At 49.8% G+C, this 17,462-nt stretch overlaps 2 protein-coding genes across 4 annotated transcripts in view; one reads left to right on the top strand and one right to left on the bottom strand.

The window, feature by feature from the left end:
• LHPP (phospholysine phosphohistidine inorganic pyrophosphate phosphatase) overlaps window positions 1-9,199 on the bottom strand; it is a 76,226-nt gene extending 67,027 nt beyond the window's left edge. For all 3 annotated transcript variants that reach the window (XM_036386116.2, XM_036386117.2, XM_054515639.1), the window contains exon 1: window positions 9,056-9,199. In XM_036386116.2, the coding sequence (XP_036242009.1) occupies window positions 9,056-9,183 (128 nt within the window). In that variant the 5' untranslated portion in view covers window positions 9,184-9,199. The remainder of the gene's footprint in view (window positions 1-9,055) is intronic.
• Window positions 9,200-12,032: 2,833 nt separating this feature from the next.
• On the top strand, window positions 12,033-13,529 carry NKX1-2 (NK1 homeobox 2). The gene is made up of 2 exons (XM_054515680.1): window positions 12,033-12,405; window positions 12,967-13,529. Exons 1-2 carry the CDS (start codon window positions 12,033-12,035, stop codon window positions 13,527-13,529), a joined length of 936 nt encoding a protein of 311 aa, XP_054371655.1.
• The last annotated feature ends 3,933 nt before the right edge of the window (window positions 13,530-17,462 follow it).

Below are 17,462 nucleotides of genomic sequence, written 5' to 3'. Positions count from 1 at the left end.
ACACTAAATGAAACAAAAATCCACAAAACTCTAGAGAAGACTTATTTCTACAAAAGTATCTCTCCAATGAAAAGTCACCTTTTCCTTCTCAATTAGCATGAAAAGAGCCCTGTAAACTCTGCCAAATCCTGCACAGAGCAGTCACACTCACCTGCACATTCAGTATCACACACACTGGGATGATCCATCCCTGGATGTTCAGCACAGGGATGGTGAGCAGAGCCTGCAGGCCAGCAAACAACTGTTAACTCACAGCTTCAATAATTAGGGAGAGCTTTTACCAACAGCTCTGCATGGGGGAAAACCTGCCTCAAATCATGTTCACAGCAAAACTCTCATTCAGTTTCCCTAGCCTGACAGGTTTTGAATGTGGAAAGACTAAAAGAAGTGGCTTGGTCTGTGTCTCACAGGTGTGATGCTGTGCTCAGTGAGCTTGCAGGGCTGCAAAGCTTCCAGGGAAACCTCCAGCCTCTGAACTGACCCACTGCTCACACTCCCAGCAAAGCAAGGCACTGCAATTTCCACTGCTGGCAAGTGTGGGGATGTCAGGAGAAGAATAAAGAACAAGATTTGTAATGCGATGTCTTATGAGATAAAGAGCAAGGGATTAGGTACCTGCAAGAGCAGAAGAATGAGGCAGCAGGAGATGAAATACACAACACACATTTTATCTAGATCTCAGAGTATTACAGATTTATCAGCAGGTCCATTACAGAAGCACAGGCACACCCAGGAAACCCAGTCAATCAGGCCTTCAGCTGACTTCCACACCTCATGGCTGTGATAAAGATCCCACTCAAACAGCAGGAAAATCAATGCTGATTAGGGCATTGCATGGCCCAGGTACCTGTGGGCATCCCCAGGCTGCCTCTCCCTCACTGTTTGGGGCCAGCAGCAGGCTCAGCATCAGACAAATCCACTTTTTCCACCAAATCCACCAATTTCCATCATCACTGCTCACACCACTCCTAATGCCCAAGAGCAGGAACAGGGGAGCTTCACCTGAGCGAGGCAGAGCAGCCCCTGACCCTCCAGGCTGTGACAAAGGCCAAACTCAGCTAAAGTGCCAAAAGAATTGTCAGAGCCCTTCTTGGAGGGGATGGCAGAACAGAGATGGCAGCAGGGAGCAGATGGAGAGGCCACTGTCCCCTCCAGCTGTGTGTCACTGCTGCCAGTGCCTGCTCTGCCAGGGAGCTGCCACAGCACGCAGGCCCTGAAGGAAAAAGTCACAAAAAAACAACTTCCAAGCCCCAAATTAAAAGTGGAGAGGTGAGCACTGAGCCACCACACAAACCCTTCCAAGCCCCAAATTAAAAGTGAGCACTGAGCTCCCACACCAGCCTTACCAGAGGAGGGATTTAAGCCCGCTCCAGATCCAAATAACCACTTGGCCACCCAAATGATCCCCAAATGTACACCTGGGGCACCCACCCAGCCCTGAGCACCTGCCCAGGGGAGAAGTGGATGTGAGGGGTTTAATTGCAGCCCTGAGCAGCTCTGTGAACTGACCTTTACCTCATTGTGCTGGAGCAGGACACGGGGCTGAGTGACAATGTCCCCCAGTGCAATTACCATGCGTCAGATGAGCCGGTCCCTTACAAATCACCTCGAACTTTACACATCTGCTGGCTGTCAGCATCTGCCAGGCTCACTCACCCGAAAATAATGAAAAAAAAACTCTCATTATTGCTCCATAACAGGTAAAGTGTTAGGACAATTATTGGACATCCTCGCTGACCTTGTGCAGACTTAGCCAGCCGCCCTTGCCAACCTTTATGGGCAGCCTTTGGGCACATAAAACACAAAATCTGTTCTTTCAGGTGATGTAAAGGTTGTGACACCAGTAGGAAAAGCAATGGCCCTAGAATTCAGACTGGGAATCATCAAACTTAAGTTCACATTACCCTGCACATGGCTGGAGCAACTAAAAAGAAAGGTATAGGGGTAAACCTCAGATTTCCCATCTTTTCCCACTGTCTTTTGCAGTGAAGATTTTTTCTAAGATGGGAATAGGAAAGTGCAGCCCACAGCCAGAGGTCCTGTGCAGATGGGCAGGGCAATGGGGCAGAAAGCAAAACCCTGGAACAGGCAACAAACCTGAGCTTGGAGACTGTCCAACAACAACTTCAAAGGGGTTTAGAAATGTGCTACAAGAGATTTCCAGAATTGGCTTTTTATCCTGCTTTTGGTTTTTCAGAGTGCTTTGGGTTTTTTTTTTTTTTTTTTTTTTTTTCAATTTAAAAGAAAGCATGCTGAGCACTTTTGCTATTTGACTCTTTTGCACCAGTGGACAAATATGAGAGTGCTTCAGTGTAAACCTCCCAGCACTCTGATACCTTGTCTGAAACACAGGGAATCAATAGCACCTGCAACCAAACCACAAAGGAAAAGCAGGACTTGTGCAGCAACACCATCCTCCCACCTGGGCAGGGGTAATGTTAGTGCCCTCTGCAAGGGTGCTGGAGGCTCCAGCTAAAACCTCTCCTGATCTTGCAGGTTTTTCCCAGGAGAACCTCCCTGGGAGCACCACACACACACCTGAGGATCCAAAAGGGTTTTCTGGCTCAGCACTGGCTCATAGCAATAACCCCTTCTGGGGTCCAGCTGTGGAAATGCCTGGTGGGAGCAGAGCACATTTGCTCTGCTTAAAAGGTGTCTTTTTGGCAAAAATGTGCTGTATTTTCTCTGCAAATCTGTATTCCTGCCATTCCAGCAGAGTCACCATTTCAGAAGCCTGAAGGAGGCCTTAAGTGCCTTTGCCCATCCTTACATGGTACAAGCCTCTCCTAATTCCATGGAAACACTGAATTCCCTGGTATTTTTTAACCTGGTGGGTGCACTGGAATCAGAGGACTGTGGATTAAACTCCAGGGTTTCCCTTCTCTCTCCCAGTGGCCAAAACTTTCCATTTCTCTGATTTCTGCCACCACAGCACATCCAAACTGCTTCAATCTTGCTGTCACATCTTCTCTGATGCCACTTTTGCCCCCTGACCTCTTGTTTCCCTTCACTGATGTCCTGTCATGGGTCCTGAGTACAGCCAGGCTCGTTAAAGCCCTGGTTCTCTGGGGATCCAACTTTCTGCTCCACGTAGCCCTGACAAATCCTTACACGCAGCACTTTTTGGCCCCAGTCCCTCCTGCATTCCTGAAACTCATCCCTACATCTGCCATCTCCCATCTCCCCAGCACAATTTCCTCTGCAGCCCCAGATGGCTCACCTCTCTCTAAATATAGAAGGGGATCATTTGGAGGCAATCCAAAGGAGGGATTGCAAAAGGGATTAAAAAAATAGGAGGGCATTACCTTTGCACATGAATAAAAGCAGATTAATAGGCACACATGAAGGAGCCACAAGAAGAGGCCAATGTTACTCAAGGGTGAGCAAGGGTGACAAAAGGAAGGGTACAGTTATAAGAGTAAAAACTCTGGAAACACCACTCTGAGGTAGTGTTTGACAGTAAAAACTGAAAAAAAAAAATCACTAAATTGTAGCTCAAAGCAAAATTTAAATACCCATCAATGCCTTAATTTAGGTGTTTTGATAATTTAGAATTTTTCAAAGGTGGAAAGAAATCCTGGAAGTTTTAACTGGAAATCCTGGAAGTTTTAACACTGAAACAAACACTAAGTCCATCTTGTCCTGAATTCTCTATAAAGGCCATTGAATACAGCTGGATACCAGAATTACTGCACAAATTATCCAACACCATAAATCATAATCCACCTCCCTGAACAGCAGGGAAGACAATAGATTTGTAGGCAGCAATATGCCACAACAGTGAAATCCAGAATTCAGTATTTAATAAAAATAACACACGCTTCTGAAAGGAACTTGCAGAAAGGAAGCACAAAGCAGAACACAAGAAAAATCTCTCTAGTCCATCAAGTTCAGTAACAAGATGCATTAAAGGCTGCAGATTACCAAATCAGCTTAATGTATTACACCTAAAAGACTTTAACCACACTGCAAGTGGTTCAATAAGTAAACTCTGGCAGACCTTAAGTAGCTGGTAAATCTCCACTTTGGGAACTGCCAAGAAAAAAAATCAGATTTTTGGGATTCAGTTAGCATGAACAGGTCTGGGATATATTTATTTGCATTGAGCAAAATATTTTATGGACAACAGAGTGAATGATACCCCAATAGCTTTTATTCTGTACAAAAAAGAGGGCACATGATCTTTAAGGTTGCTTCCAACCCAAACTATTCTATGATTCTATGAAGCTGCTAATTACTCCATTAAAAATTCACTCAAAACCAAGTTATCTTTGACAGGGTTGAATTCTCACTTTGTACACAAAAAGCACCTGTTTGTAAAGAAGGAATTCTGTTTCTGAGACCCTGAAGGTTAAGGATGTGTAAACTCCAAAAATGCAAGCACTTACTCATGCAATTTGTGCACAAAGCAGGTGAGCACCCACAACTTCAGGGACACCAATCTTTATAAAGAAATAATGAACACTGCTGATTAGGAAAGCAAGTATGGGTTAGGAATAGCCACTGCTGTCAGAAAACTGAGAGCACAGCTAGTGTTACAGACTGGAGTGCAGCTGAGCATCAATTCCTGGATCCCCTTCTGGCCCTGCCAGGGAACAGCCACATGGCAATACAGAATGCTCCATTTTTGGTGTGTCTGCAGCTTCAGGAGGGCAGTGACACCTGGGGCACTGGGTTCCTTTGGGCAGAAAGTGCAAAGAGAGTCAGGTTCAAAAATTAACAGATATTTACACAAGGGTCTGTATACTTTATTTGAAGGTCTCTTTCCAGGAGGAACAACTCCTTTTCTATCAAATGTCCCGAAGGCACAGCAAGCCTGGGAACTCTGAACATCTGCACAGCCCGTGCTAAGCCACATTCTCTGCTGTGACAACAAAGATTTCCTACTCCTCATGGCACACAGACTTCCAAAAGGCTCTTTGTGAGCTCCCAACTCCTCTGAACCCCCACACCCTGAATTGTTTTACAGTCCCAGCTCCATTTGTTCTCCTCACAATCTCCTTCTTGTTAGACTCTCCAGGTATTTTATTTTAGCAGGAGTGTCCAGCTGCTCCCCAGCCTCCCTGCTCCCCAGATTTCCGCTGTCCCTTTTCAAGGGCTCTGTGGAAAGCTGTGCTAACAGATGCACCACCCCAGCCCAACAACAGGATGTTGTAAACCTCCAGCTCCTGTGTGCTTTTCATATGGATATGCTAATGGACACACTATCAGCACACGGCCGTAAATGCAAATGCCAGAGCACAGGCTGAGCATCTTTTATGGGTGTTTAACCACCTTCTGTCTTGTAAGGGAGCAGCTCCCTGCTATTTGTAAGATAAAAAGCAGCTAGCTCACCTCGTGTCAATGCTGTGTAAATCGATTAGGACAATAACAGCACGGCACTGAGGCTCTGCTAGGGCTGGCTCCAGGAGAAGCCTTTAAGTCACCGATGGCCCTTCTGATCTCACCCATGGGCTTTCTGATCTGCTCCAAAGCATCTGCCAGGGAACTGCACACCCCGGGAAGAGATGGGTGGGGTTTATGTAACATTTTCAAAACAACGACAAAGATATGCCAGAGTGAGTTAAACCACCAAGAAACATTGTGTCTTAAAAGTTTTAAAGGGATAAATTATCTCATCGAGCCACTTTTGGCTTTTTTAGCCATCCACTGCTGAAATACCCCCACCTGAAGATAACAAAACAGTCCCTGGTGAATTTAGAGACATTCCTGGCTCCAGGGGTGCCAATACCCTTTGGCACACAGGTGCCTGGCTGCCACAGTCTGGATGAGTAGCAAGGATCCAGATTCACCTTATCCCTTGAGCACAGGACACAAGCTCTGCTCAACAAACACTCCTGTGGCTCACTTTCTCAGCCTCCAACTCATCAATCCCCTCTCAGTGCACACTGAGTCCTTCAGTGTTTCACAGGTGAGATTTATCAGGGCTGCAGGTACACCAGCAATAAACAAAGCAATCCCAGCTGTTAACACTTAGTGCATCACCACAGGTTATACCAATTATTGATGCCTTGCTCAGGAGGGTCTCTACAGCAGTGAATGTCACCTTGCTCAGGGTGTTCCAGTGTCCATCAGCTTCTCTGGCCATGTTTCTGCTCCATCTCCCTGTACTGTTGGCTAAAAACAAACAAACAAGAGGGAAGCAGCCATCACAAATAGAACCCAGGCCAAATTCTGCTGGCACAAATTAGGCTGCTGCTCTCACAAACACTAACTCACATAACTGCACAGCAGAATTCAGCTGAAAACAAGAGAAATAATGCAGAAAATGTAGTTTTAGGAGGCCAGGACAGCTTCAGTCACATGAAACCAATGACAAATTAGTATGTTATTTATCATTTTTTATTGGAGTGTACTATATGTTGTTACACTAAGTTAATTGCTGTAATGGGGAGGTGATGTAGCAAGACAGTCTGAAAAGAACAGGTCAGCTGTCCTGTTGTAAGAATCCTTATCTGTACTCTGACTTATCAAAATGGGATTTAAGGTTTCTGTTGGGCATATATATGCACTAAAAGATGTTATAAAGCTCCTTTAGCAGAGGACCACAGCAATTTGACATAGTTATAAGGTTCCTTGCTATCTGCAATTATGGCTCTTTAATTGATTAAAAAAAAAAGGAATTAATTACAAAGAGCTCTTTTTAGCTTTGATCCATCTGCTTGAAACCACCCAGCTGTACTGTGACACAGACACAAATATTAATGAGCAACTGGCAATGGGATAATGAGTCAATAAAGAGTTTAAATGGTGTGAGCCAGAACAATTACTAACCTAATAAGCAGATAAATAAGGCTACTTGACTTTACCCAAGGAAAATGATTATTCTTCACCACTTATATTGAGTGACCTGAACAAAGTGGTTTGGCGGGGTTTTTTTTCCCTTCCTGGCCCTTTTCCATTCTGCTGTTCCCAGTTCCTACAGCTATGAACACTGCTCACCAAATCCTGCGCAAATGAGATCAGCTTTCCCTGCACAGCATTCCAGAGCCTTTTGCTGGATTGCATCTCCAAACCCTCCTCAAAGACCCCTGCAGCCCTTCCAGACAGGTCAGATTAGCTGCTGAGGGCTTCCTGTGACTAACAGGCAAAAAGGGCTTAGACATTCCCAGGATTTCCAGAGAAACTTTCCCTACATTTAGCCCAAGGCCAGAGTTTTACTGCTGTTTCATCAGCATATTTCTGACATTACTGCAAGCTAGACTGCAGTTTAAGTTGCCTCCATGCAGGAGGTTTCAGCAAATGCAGTGACAAAGGTTATTAAATAACAGCCTGCAACTCGACAAAAGATGAAGTTTAAAATTTAGGAGCAAAAAAACAACGTCAAAAGCATCTGGTGAACCACAACACAGGTAATATTGAACGTGTCCTGGTTTCTAAAGGAATGATCTGATCTCTAACAGTATTTATGCAGTTGTTGTTATTTATGCTTGGTTTGGCTGTGCCTGGAGGCCTTGGCTATGGTCTGGGCTGTCCCAGGCTGTGCTCTGCACATGCACAATCCCCTGAAAGAACCACAGGCCACAGGATTTCAATAGAAATAACTTCTCCCTCTGCCTAGTTTTCATTGAATTTCCTGGGAATGCTGCTCTCCCCTTGGATGTCCTGGCACCTGCAGCTTCTTCTGGCCAGATAAGCACCAAAAACTGGCCAAGAGCCTCAATAAGGCTTAAACTTGCTTCAAATATTGCTCTCTGACAGCACTGGGAATTCTGATCCATCTGATAACATCTTCTATGCATCCTACATGTTTTTCAAGAAATATGAACAAACACTTAATTATGGGGAAAAAAAAAGCAAACAGCAAAGAGTTCTGTTATTAACGCCAAATTTGGATCTTCTCCAATTCTGCCTTTCCATGGTGGTTCCACCAACATTTAGGCACATATTTAACTAACCTCATATCAGTAATTTTACTGAATTCAATATTTCTTCCTGCTCAATAATGCACTGGTCCCAAGTGTGTCTGTGCTGAGTGGCCCCAGAGGGCAGAAGCTGCAGAGGTGCTCACCAAGCAGTGCTGTCAGTGTTTCCCAGAATTTAGACATTTGAAACATTGCAAGTGGGGTACATGCAGCACCACAGAATCACAGAATGGTTTGGGTTGGAAGGAACACTGAAGTTCCAATCTCCTGAAATGAACAAGGACGCATTCCAGTACCCCAGGTTGCTCCAGGTCCCATCCAGCACTTGCCAGGTGAAACAGATCAGGATTTTCCACAGTGAGTAAATGAAACATCCCAGAGAGCCAAAAGGCTCTTCTGGAAATTCACAGCCACACAATCAATATCTGTCTTTAAACAAAGCTGTCCCTGTGACCACTGCTCTCCCCTGGCCCCATCCTGCTCCTCTGGTCAAGCAGGGCTGATATAGACACACCGGCAAGTCAACCTAAGTAGTTAAAGTTAGTTAAGTTAAAGTTACTTAGCTCGTGTTACCAGGACAGCATCACCCAGCTAAAAGTGAAGGAATTCCCTACCTGTGGGCGCTGGGAGTAACTCACCAAGACCACACTTTGCTTCTGAGTCACTTCCAAGCTGGGCAATCATTAACCCCAGCACGGAAACTCTCCACTGCAGGGTTGCAAGTTCCAGCTGATTTGACAGCAGAGTTAATCAATTTACAGACACACCAGCGTGGGCAATATCTGAAAAACCATTACCAGGGGACAGTGGTGGATCTCCTACACACTGCCAGCTCCTGCCACACGTGCAGTGACACCAGCACACACAAAACACGGGGGACAGTTCCAGCTCCTGCCACACGAGCAGTGACACCAGCACACACAGAACCAGTGCCAGATGTCCTGCACAGTGCCAGTGCGGTGACACCAGCACGCACAGGAGGTTGTGCCCGCCGCACCGCCCGGACTCTCCTCCCCATCAGCCCAGGCTCTGCGGGCTCCCTTCCCCAAAATGACCCCCGAAAGCTCCCGATTCCCGTGCGGCACTTACACAGCACAGCGGGGGCTGGACTCGCACCATCCCCAGGCGGTGACCGCGCTGTGTCCCCGGCCCCGCGCTCTGTCCCCTCTGCCCGGCCGCCCCCCACCCACCTGCGCACGGCCTCGACCGAGCCCGCGATGGGGACGCCGCCGCCGGCGCCGCTGTCGTAGAGAACCCCGCTGACATCGAGCAGCAGCCCCCGCACGGCCCGGGCCCAGCCCCGGCCCCGCTCCGCCATGGCCGCTCCCGCCGCGGCGCTGCCGGGAAATGCAGTCCCGGCTCCGCTCCGCCCCGAGCCCGCCCCGCCGCGGGGCGCAGCGCGCTGGAGCTGCCGCTGCCGCAGCGCTGGAAGCGGTCACGGCCAGCCTGGATGCGGGGCAACCTGCCCTAGCGGGTGGCATCACCACCCATGGCAGTGCAGTGAAATTGGATGAGTTTAAACGCCCCTTCCAACCCAAACCTGCCCTAGTGGGTGGCATCCCCACCCATGGCAGCGGAGTGAAATTGGATGGTTTTTAACGCCCCTTCCAACCCAAACCTGTCCTAGTGGGTGGCATCCCCACCCATGGCAGTGCAGTGAAATTGGATGGTTTTTAACGCCCCTTCCAACCCAAACCATTCTGTGGTTCATATGACAATCAAGGAAAAAAAATCAACCACTGAGTCATCGTGTAAAGAATTTTGCAATCGCAGATAAGATGTTATCAGCTGTGTTCCAGCTTTACGGATAGTATTGTTTTCTCCCAAATATCTTCTCGTTGCTAATGTCATCAATAGCATGGCACGACTCCCAGAATGTATAAGGAGCTGTGGTGGAATTATAGTCCATTTTGTTTTAAGGAAAGCAGAGGAGCCTTGGCAGCATTGATTTGCATCACCGCTTCTGGAATAGCCTCTGGCTTCTCCCTAAAGATAATATCTAAACTGTGAAATTCATTAAATAGACTCAGAAATGGATCAGGTTATTTAAAACAACATTACTAATGGCACAATATCTCAGCTGTCTGCAGCGATAGTGAACATTGTCTTGGATAGTGTTATCAGTGCAGGACACCCGCTATGAATATTGATCCACAGCTTGTTACAGCCATCACTTGCCATCAGGACAGGTCAGGGTTGAAACCCACCTAGCATCAAAGCAATTTAAAGACAGCACTTGGGCTGAATTTTAATGCCTGAGCTGGGAAACGGACTAACTTCAGAGTGCTGGAACTAATCCATGAGTATGTACCCTTCCACATGCGTGTGTTTGTAGGTTCTTGTGTACATACATGTGAAACTGATGAGATTTGAAAACATCTTGTAGCTCACAGATTCATTTCAATGCTGCAATTTACATTCTCAGCCCCTGCAGACCAAACAACTCAAAGTATTTGTAGTCTCACATATGCCAGATTTTTTTCCCAGTTCACCACCTCCCACATCTCCAAAACCAAGCTTTAGCCACCTGTAGCTTGTGAGTGTGAACTCCTCAGGTCTGAGCTCCCTTCTACATTCTCGTGGTTTTCTACCCCAGAGGCCAGTACCAAATGGGCTTTTAGATAATTAACAGTAACAATTACTTTTAATCACATCACCCTTGCACATCATCATCTCATCTTCTTGCTTTCCTCTTATCTTAAGGCCTATGCCAAGAATTATTTGTGAGCCAAATTCTGCTGAGGCTGAGACAGCGATGAAGAGGAGGAAGAGGAGGGCAGTGCTCTGCATCTCTCCATTGGAATAGAAGCAGGTGGAGCAGCAGATTCCTAGTGAGGGTTGCCTTCCCTGGCTCAAGGGTGCCTTTCCCCAATCTATCTGATGATTTGTGGCACCAACAAATGCTGACATTCCAAGGAGAGTGAAAAGCATCCCCTCGAACAGATACAGATGTACAAAAATACACTGCAAGTGTTTTCAATGAGCAGAACTGGCTAGAATTGGTCCCGGGGCTGGTGCAGAGTGGGGAGGCCTGGCCTGCTGTCACCTCCCCTGTCCCAGTTATAGTGTGAACAGGCAACCAAGTGTTTTCCCCCGAGACAAGGAGGGTTGGTTAGGGGCTTGCTCAGTGGGTAGGAGCTCCTCCAGCACAGGCAGGCATCAGTTTCCCCTGCCTGCTAACTGGGAACAGTGTGAACACCATGGGAGAGTTGCAGGAGTGGCCCAGAGGTCTGAACTATACTGATCCCAAGCTGCTCCCAAACAAAAAGCTGCTCCTTTCTCCCTGAGGACCAGGCAGTAGCTTCACATCTCAAACAGCGGCTGCTGGCACAGGGAGCACTTGGAGCTTGGATTCTGCCCAGTGCAGGAGAGAGATGCAGGAGCCGTCCCTCCTCTCTGGGTGCCTCTGAACACACGGCTCACCCCGCTGGAGCGGCACTGACCGGGACAGCTGCAGGTGGCTCAGCGGAGGGCGAGGGGACAGGTGCAGCCGGTGGCTCTCCGGGCCCCGGGGGACACCAGCTGCCGTCGGGCTGCCGCGTGCGGCCGCATCCCCGCTCCGGCGGAGGTCCCTGCTCCGGTGCCAGGGGCTCCTGGCCGCCCCCTCTGCACGTCCCCCCGCCCAACCCGGGGCAGGTAACGGGAAAGCCCCGCCGCCGAGAGGCTGCGCTGGAGGGAGGCGCCCGCTGCGCCCCCGCGGAGGCAGCGCGGCGGGGAGGGGGCGCGGGGGCGGCGTGCCAATGGCTGCGCTGCCCCCTCCTCTGCCCCCACCCCGCCGCCGGCCCCTCCGCCTCCCCGGCCGACCCTCCTCCCCGCCGCTCACTCCGCGCCGCCAGCGCCGAGCGTGCGGCTCCGGAGCGGCCCGGCCCGGCCCCGCGCTCCGCCGGCTCCGCGCTGGGAGCCAGCAGGTCTCCGGGAAGCGCGGAGGGTGGGGTGGGATGCCGGAATGCCCGGACCGCGGGGCCAAGGCGGCCCCCATCCATCATAAAATCTCCTTCTCCATCTTAGACATCCTGGATCCCCAGAAATTCAGCAGAAGACGCGAACCGGCCTCGGGGAGCTGGGGCAGCGCCCCCCGCTCGGGCGAGCGGGAGAAAAGTTTGGGAAGAGTTGAAATAGGAAAGGACGCTGCTGCTCCCGGCAGCGGGAGGAATAAACTAGAGGCACATGGTAGGAACGCGCTCGCGTTTCTCCGGCCGGCGCTGGCGGGGCGCGCAGGTGGAGGCGCCGGCACACGGGGACCCTCGGCCCCGCGGGACGCGCTCCCCGCGCGGGGTCCCGCAGGAGCGAGGGAAGGGGGGCTGGAACTGTGTTTTAAGTCTGGATGATGCGAAGGGAGAAGTTCTCGATATCCGCGCGCCCCGCCCGGCTCCCGGCGTGCGGAGCATCCTCTGCGGCCGGAGCAGGAGGGCGCACATCAGGGCGCGCCGCCGCCCCGCCCCGGCGCCGGACGGGCCGCGGCTCTTAGCGAGGCACCGCACGGGTTTCTTCCCTCCAGCGAGGGCGGCCCCCGGGCGCTCCGTTCCCCGGGGCGGCAGCGGTCGGATGCCCCGGCCCGCGGGACGGCCGGCTGGGTAATTGCTCAGCCCGTCCCCACCGGAGGATGCCTTAGCTCCCGGTGATCGATATCCTATTACCGACTCCCGCCTATCTCCTCCCCGCAGCTTGCAGGTGCCCACTTCAAACCTCCTTCCCCCGGCCTGATCCTAATATTGTTCGATTAAAACTTACCTTTAATAGATGACATCTATCGATCTGGCCCTCGCAAATCTGAAACTCCATTAGCGCAGGGATGGGGGGGGGGGGGGGGGGAGGGGATTTATTTCGCTTCAGAAGGGGACTTTAATAACTTCTTTTTTAATTGGTAAGAAATCCATATCGACGGCTCCCCCCTCCCCACCGCGGATGCGGTGGCACAGCGGGGGACGCGGGGGGCGGGGGGTCTCGCACGACGGGCGGAATTTTTCTCCCCTTTATTTTATTTTTAACGATTGCCCTTATGCTGGGGGGAGAGAGGGATGTGGGAGCAGAAGCGCGGGGTTCGGAGGGGGAACGGGAGGAGGGTGCGCTATCGCCTGACGATCCCCGCGGTCTCACCTAGATGCGCACGCCCCGGCGGAGAGCGGCGCCGAGGACGCGGGGCAGGAGCGCGACGAGGAGGAGCCGAGCGCGGACGGGAGCGGCACCGCGAGCCCGCCCGGGCCGGAGGAGCCGGGCTCGCCGCGGAGCGCCCGGCGGCGGCGGGCAGAGCCGGGCTGCGGGAAGCCGCGGCGGGCGCGCACCGCCTTCACCTACGAGCAGCTGGTGGCCCTGGAGAACAAGTTCCGAGCCACGCGGTACCTGTCGGTCTGCGAGCGCCTCAGCCTGGCGCTGTCCCTCAGCCTCACCGAGACGCAGGTGAAGATCTGGTTCCAGAACCGCCGCACCAAGTGGAAGAAGCAGCACCCGGGCGCCGACGGGGCGGCCCCCGCAGCATCCCCCGCGGCGAGCGGCGGCAGCCCCAGCCCGCCGGGCCCCGCCGCTCTGCCCTTCCAGACTTTCCCTTCCTACGCCGCCGCCAACGCGCTGGTGCCGCCGGCCGCCCCCTTCCCGCTGGGCGCCGGCCCCTTCGCGCCCTTCCTGGGCCCCGCGTACCTCGGGCCCTTCTACGCCCCGCACCTCTGAGGCGGCAGCGGCGGGGCAGCCCCGGGAGCCAGGAGCGCACCTCAGCCCTTCTGACCCAGCGGGGAACACCGTCATCACTTCTGCTGCTTGCGTGGCCATTGAAGTGTAAGAAAGTTGATTTTTCCTAGGCGTCGCGGCAGCATGCTTAACTTTGACACACAGAGAAAAAACCACTCCACTGTAACCAATGGATTTTATTAGCACCTTTGAGATGTAATTATAGGTGTTGGAGATGGGAAAAGTAACCCTCTTTACACATGCCTGACACTAATTCCCTGCAGATTCTTCTCCAAGTTCATTGTTAAGATGCTCCTCGTTGCTGTTCGGCTTGCCAGCACACGTCTGAAGCCTCGGGGGCTCGGGAGCTGTGGCACTCGTTAGCACTGCTGCGATCCCGATGCTGATGAGGGTGCAGGCGGCCGTGTCGAATCCCAGGGATGCTCGGCAGTGGAGTCGTCCCCAGGCTCTGACTGTGCTCGTGGGACTCTGCTGAGCCCTGTTTGACCCACGTTTCGTTATCGTTTCTGAAAACTGCCAGTCACGTTCTTGACACCCTACCTGGAGGAGAGCTTTGTTTGGGAAGGTGCAGGAAAATGCAGCTCTGTGTCACTGGAAGACAAGAAGGAAAAATCTGCCTGGTCAGTGGGAAAGTGTTCAACTGCTGCTCATGTCCATGGCCTCTCTGCCTTTCTCTGCAGTTCAGTCCCAATGACTTCACAGGTTTTGGATAAGAAATCTAAAGATCATTCTTTTTGCAGAGACCAGTTGTTCTTGTAATAACACAGCATTAGTGCCAAATGAGGCAGAAAAGAAAACATAAATCAGAGAAAATGATTACATTATTCATTTCTTTAAAAATGGGGCATTTGTGGTAGAAAGTAAGTAAAACACAGAATTTCCAGCATGCTGAGACCTACTTTCCATAACAGAGAAACACATGCTTTTTCTGGTTTTGCTTTTTGGAGCATTTGTTAGAAGGAAAATCACATTTCATCTTCATCGTTACAAGCATCGGAATGAAAAGGAATTTTAGCTGGGGGCTCATCTGTCCCTGAATGGATGGGAAGTAATTGGTTTAAAAAATCTGTCTCATGCAGTTTTACAAATTATTACAACACAGTACTCCAGACTGTATCCTCTCTGTCTCTGACAATGCTTTAAAGTACACATTGGCTTTCCAACCAAAAAACTTAGCTCATAAATCCTATCTAGCTCTTGTGTTGGTCTAAATAAAAAGGGTTTTTAAATTGTTCCCTGTTTGATTGTTTTTAATTTTACTGGGATGAGGCAGTGTCTGCTTTGTGGACTATTTGCCCACCTGGTGTGGGTCTTGATGGTCCCTGTGTTGCATGTCGGTGACTGAGGGTGACACCTCATCCTCTGGGCTGGCTGTGAGGAGATGGGTGATGGGATAACCCTCTCTTGCCAAAGTCACCCTCCTGACTTCCAGCTTTGCAGGGATCAAGGGTGTGAGAGCCACAAGCCTGAGCTTGGGCCAGCTGAAATGACCTGAGGCTGCCTTTCCACAGCGAGAGGAGGTGCCCAGTGTCTCCTCAGTGCTTTGCAGAGCTATTAACAGAGCACGAAGTTCACCTCAGGTCACGGGCTTGGAAGTCATGGCTGCTGTGTGGATGCCTTTACTTGGAGGTTAATTAAAGTAACTTTTAAGCCCTAATTAAGGTTAGAGTTACAAAAGACGGGGGCATTTCAGCTGCTTGGGGTGCATCCAGAGCTGCCTGCCTTTCTGGCCAGGCAACCAGCAGTCCCAAAAGCCTGAGCCATCACTGCTGACAAACTGTGTCCACTTCTGGCCGCTCATGGGCAGTTAAGAGCTCAAGTCCTGCAGGGTGGGGAAGACATTCCTGCAGGCTGGCCTAGTCCATCTTCTCTGCCTCAAGTTGGGACTAATTAGACCTAAATCCTCTTGACTATTCATGGCCTCCTACCTGTGATTGTCATCACTGTCCATGCAAAAAACAGGTCTTGATGTCACTTTGCTGTCACTCTAAGAGGTTCCCAGAGCATGACAGGGTTGGTTACCCACAGCGTCCCCACATCCCTGGTACAAGACAGGCTTGTGCCCTGGTATGGTCATATGGTTACTTCTTCTCCTTGAAAAGTGTAAATCACAAAAAACCAGGGCATGTAACAAGTCAAAATAAATAGTACAAATTGTCTCTTCCTTCAAGATGTGGTTTTTGCTTTTCATAAACCTTTCAAGGCTCTGCTTTGCCAGCAATTTTACCCTTGCCAAAACTGTATTAACTTTAGAGGAAATATTGATTCCTATGCAAGATGCTCTAGCCTTTCTTTTGCTATCACTCTGTTTAGTCACTTCTAGCCCAGATTCCCAAAAGATGTTTCACAGTCATTTCCAGAGAATGTAGCAGTCATGGTCCCCACTTTGCATGACTTGCACCTCTGTATGGCACTGGAAGGGGGACACACATCAGTGGAAATGCAGATTTTTGGCTCTGATCCCAGGTCACCAAAGTCTTCCTGGCTGAACTCTTCGAAGCCCTTTGGACAGAGCTTTCCCTCCCTGCTTTGTTGAGCAGGGGCTGCTTGGGTGGATTATTCTTGTTAGGGATGTGGTGACTGGGCACTTATTCCAAGCAGTCCTGGGAACAGCAATTGCAGTCAAACTTTGTGTTGCCCAGATGAGGCCATTTGCACTGGTAACACTTCTAGAAATGCCCCACTGAGTATCCATTATCTCTAACAATTCTGAATAAAGATTTGTGCAATATTTTCAGGCACAGACAGAAACTGACTTTACTCACAGCTGAATATAGATGTTAAAAGGAATCACGAGTAAGTCCTAAGTGTAAAAAGCAAAAATGCATCTATATTAAATTATAAGAGCTTTGAATTCAAATGCTCCAGAGAGAACAGGAAAGTTAGGAGCCTCCCTCATGCCTGGGCAACCTGATCTGGTGGGTGGCATCTCTGCCCATGGCATAGAGTTGGAACTTGGTGATCTTTAAGACCCCTTCCAACCCAAACAATTCTGTGATTCAGCACCTGCCAGTGTCTGCAGTGAGCAGGCAGCAGCAGCTGGAGGCAAACTGACCAAACTGCTGCCAATTCTGAGTCCAAGAACCACAAAATCACTTTGGAAACAGACTTCATTTTACCTGATAATGAAACAAGTACAGGGAGGCACACTGTGACATCACAGTTAGGGAAATGTTAGAAATGTCAATTTAACCAGAATTTCAGAACCGTACTTAGGAAAAAATATCCACAACAATTCATACAGCTGAGCTTGCAAACTTGGAAGAATACAATGAAAAATTAAATAAATTGAGGAACAAAAGATAAAATATATTTATTGGCATGTCATTGACCAAGCATTTTTCTTGAAGGAAATCAATGGGATTTGTTGTGTAATACATGACTGGAAAATTAAACTAAAGTCTATTTCCTTCCTAGCAATCTCTCTCTTGTTCTCTCTCTCATTATTATTCGAACATGTGTAATAAGATTTGTGCTACCTACACAGGTTCTTGAGGTGAGAACAGACTCCCCTGTTTTCCACCTGTGGATTTTTCCTCACTGAGATCAAGTAGGACCATGAGAGAGCCAGAGATGACCCAAGACAAGGAGCAGAGAGAGCTCAAAGGACTCCTACTTCCCCTGTTTCTGGCAGAACAGGAGTTCCTTCAGAAGAGATGTGGTCACTGATTTTTGTGGTCACTGTGGAGCATGTGAGTCTCACCTGCTGGTGGCAGCAGAGGTTGAGAGGTGCATGGCAGCGTTCTCTGGTGACTCAGGAACGATGAGAAGTGTTGCTGTGCTCCCAAACACCTCTCAGGAATGGGAGCAAAGTCTGATTTTCAGCAGATTTATAACTCACAGGCAGACGAGATGTCTAGCAAAATATTTGGTGGGTGAGATCCTCCTGAAGAAAAATTGATAATTATGTTCTTG

This window comes from Molothrus ater, chromosome 8 (genome assembly GCF_012460135.2).
Source record: "Molothrus ater isolate BHLD 08-10-18 breed brown headed cowbird chromosome 8, BPBGC_Mater_1.1, whole genome shotgun sequence".
Lineage (NCBI taxonomy): Eukaryota > Metazoa > Chordata > Aves > Passeriformes > Icteridae > Molothrus > Molothrus ater.
This window is presented reverse-complemented; position numbering and strand designations above follow the sequence as displayed.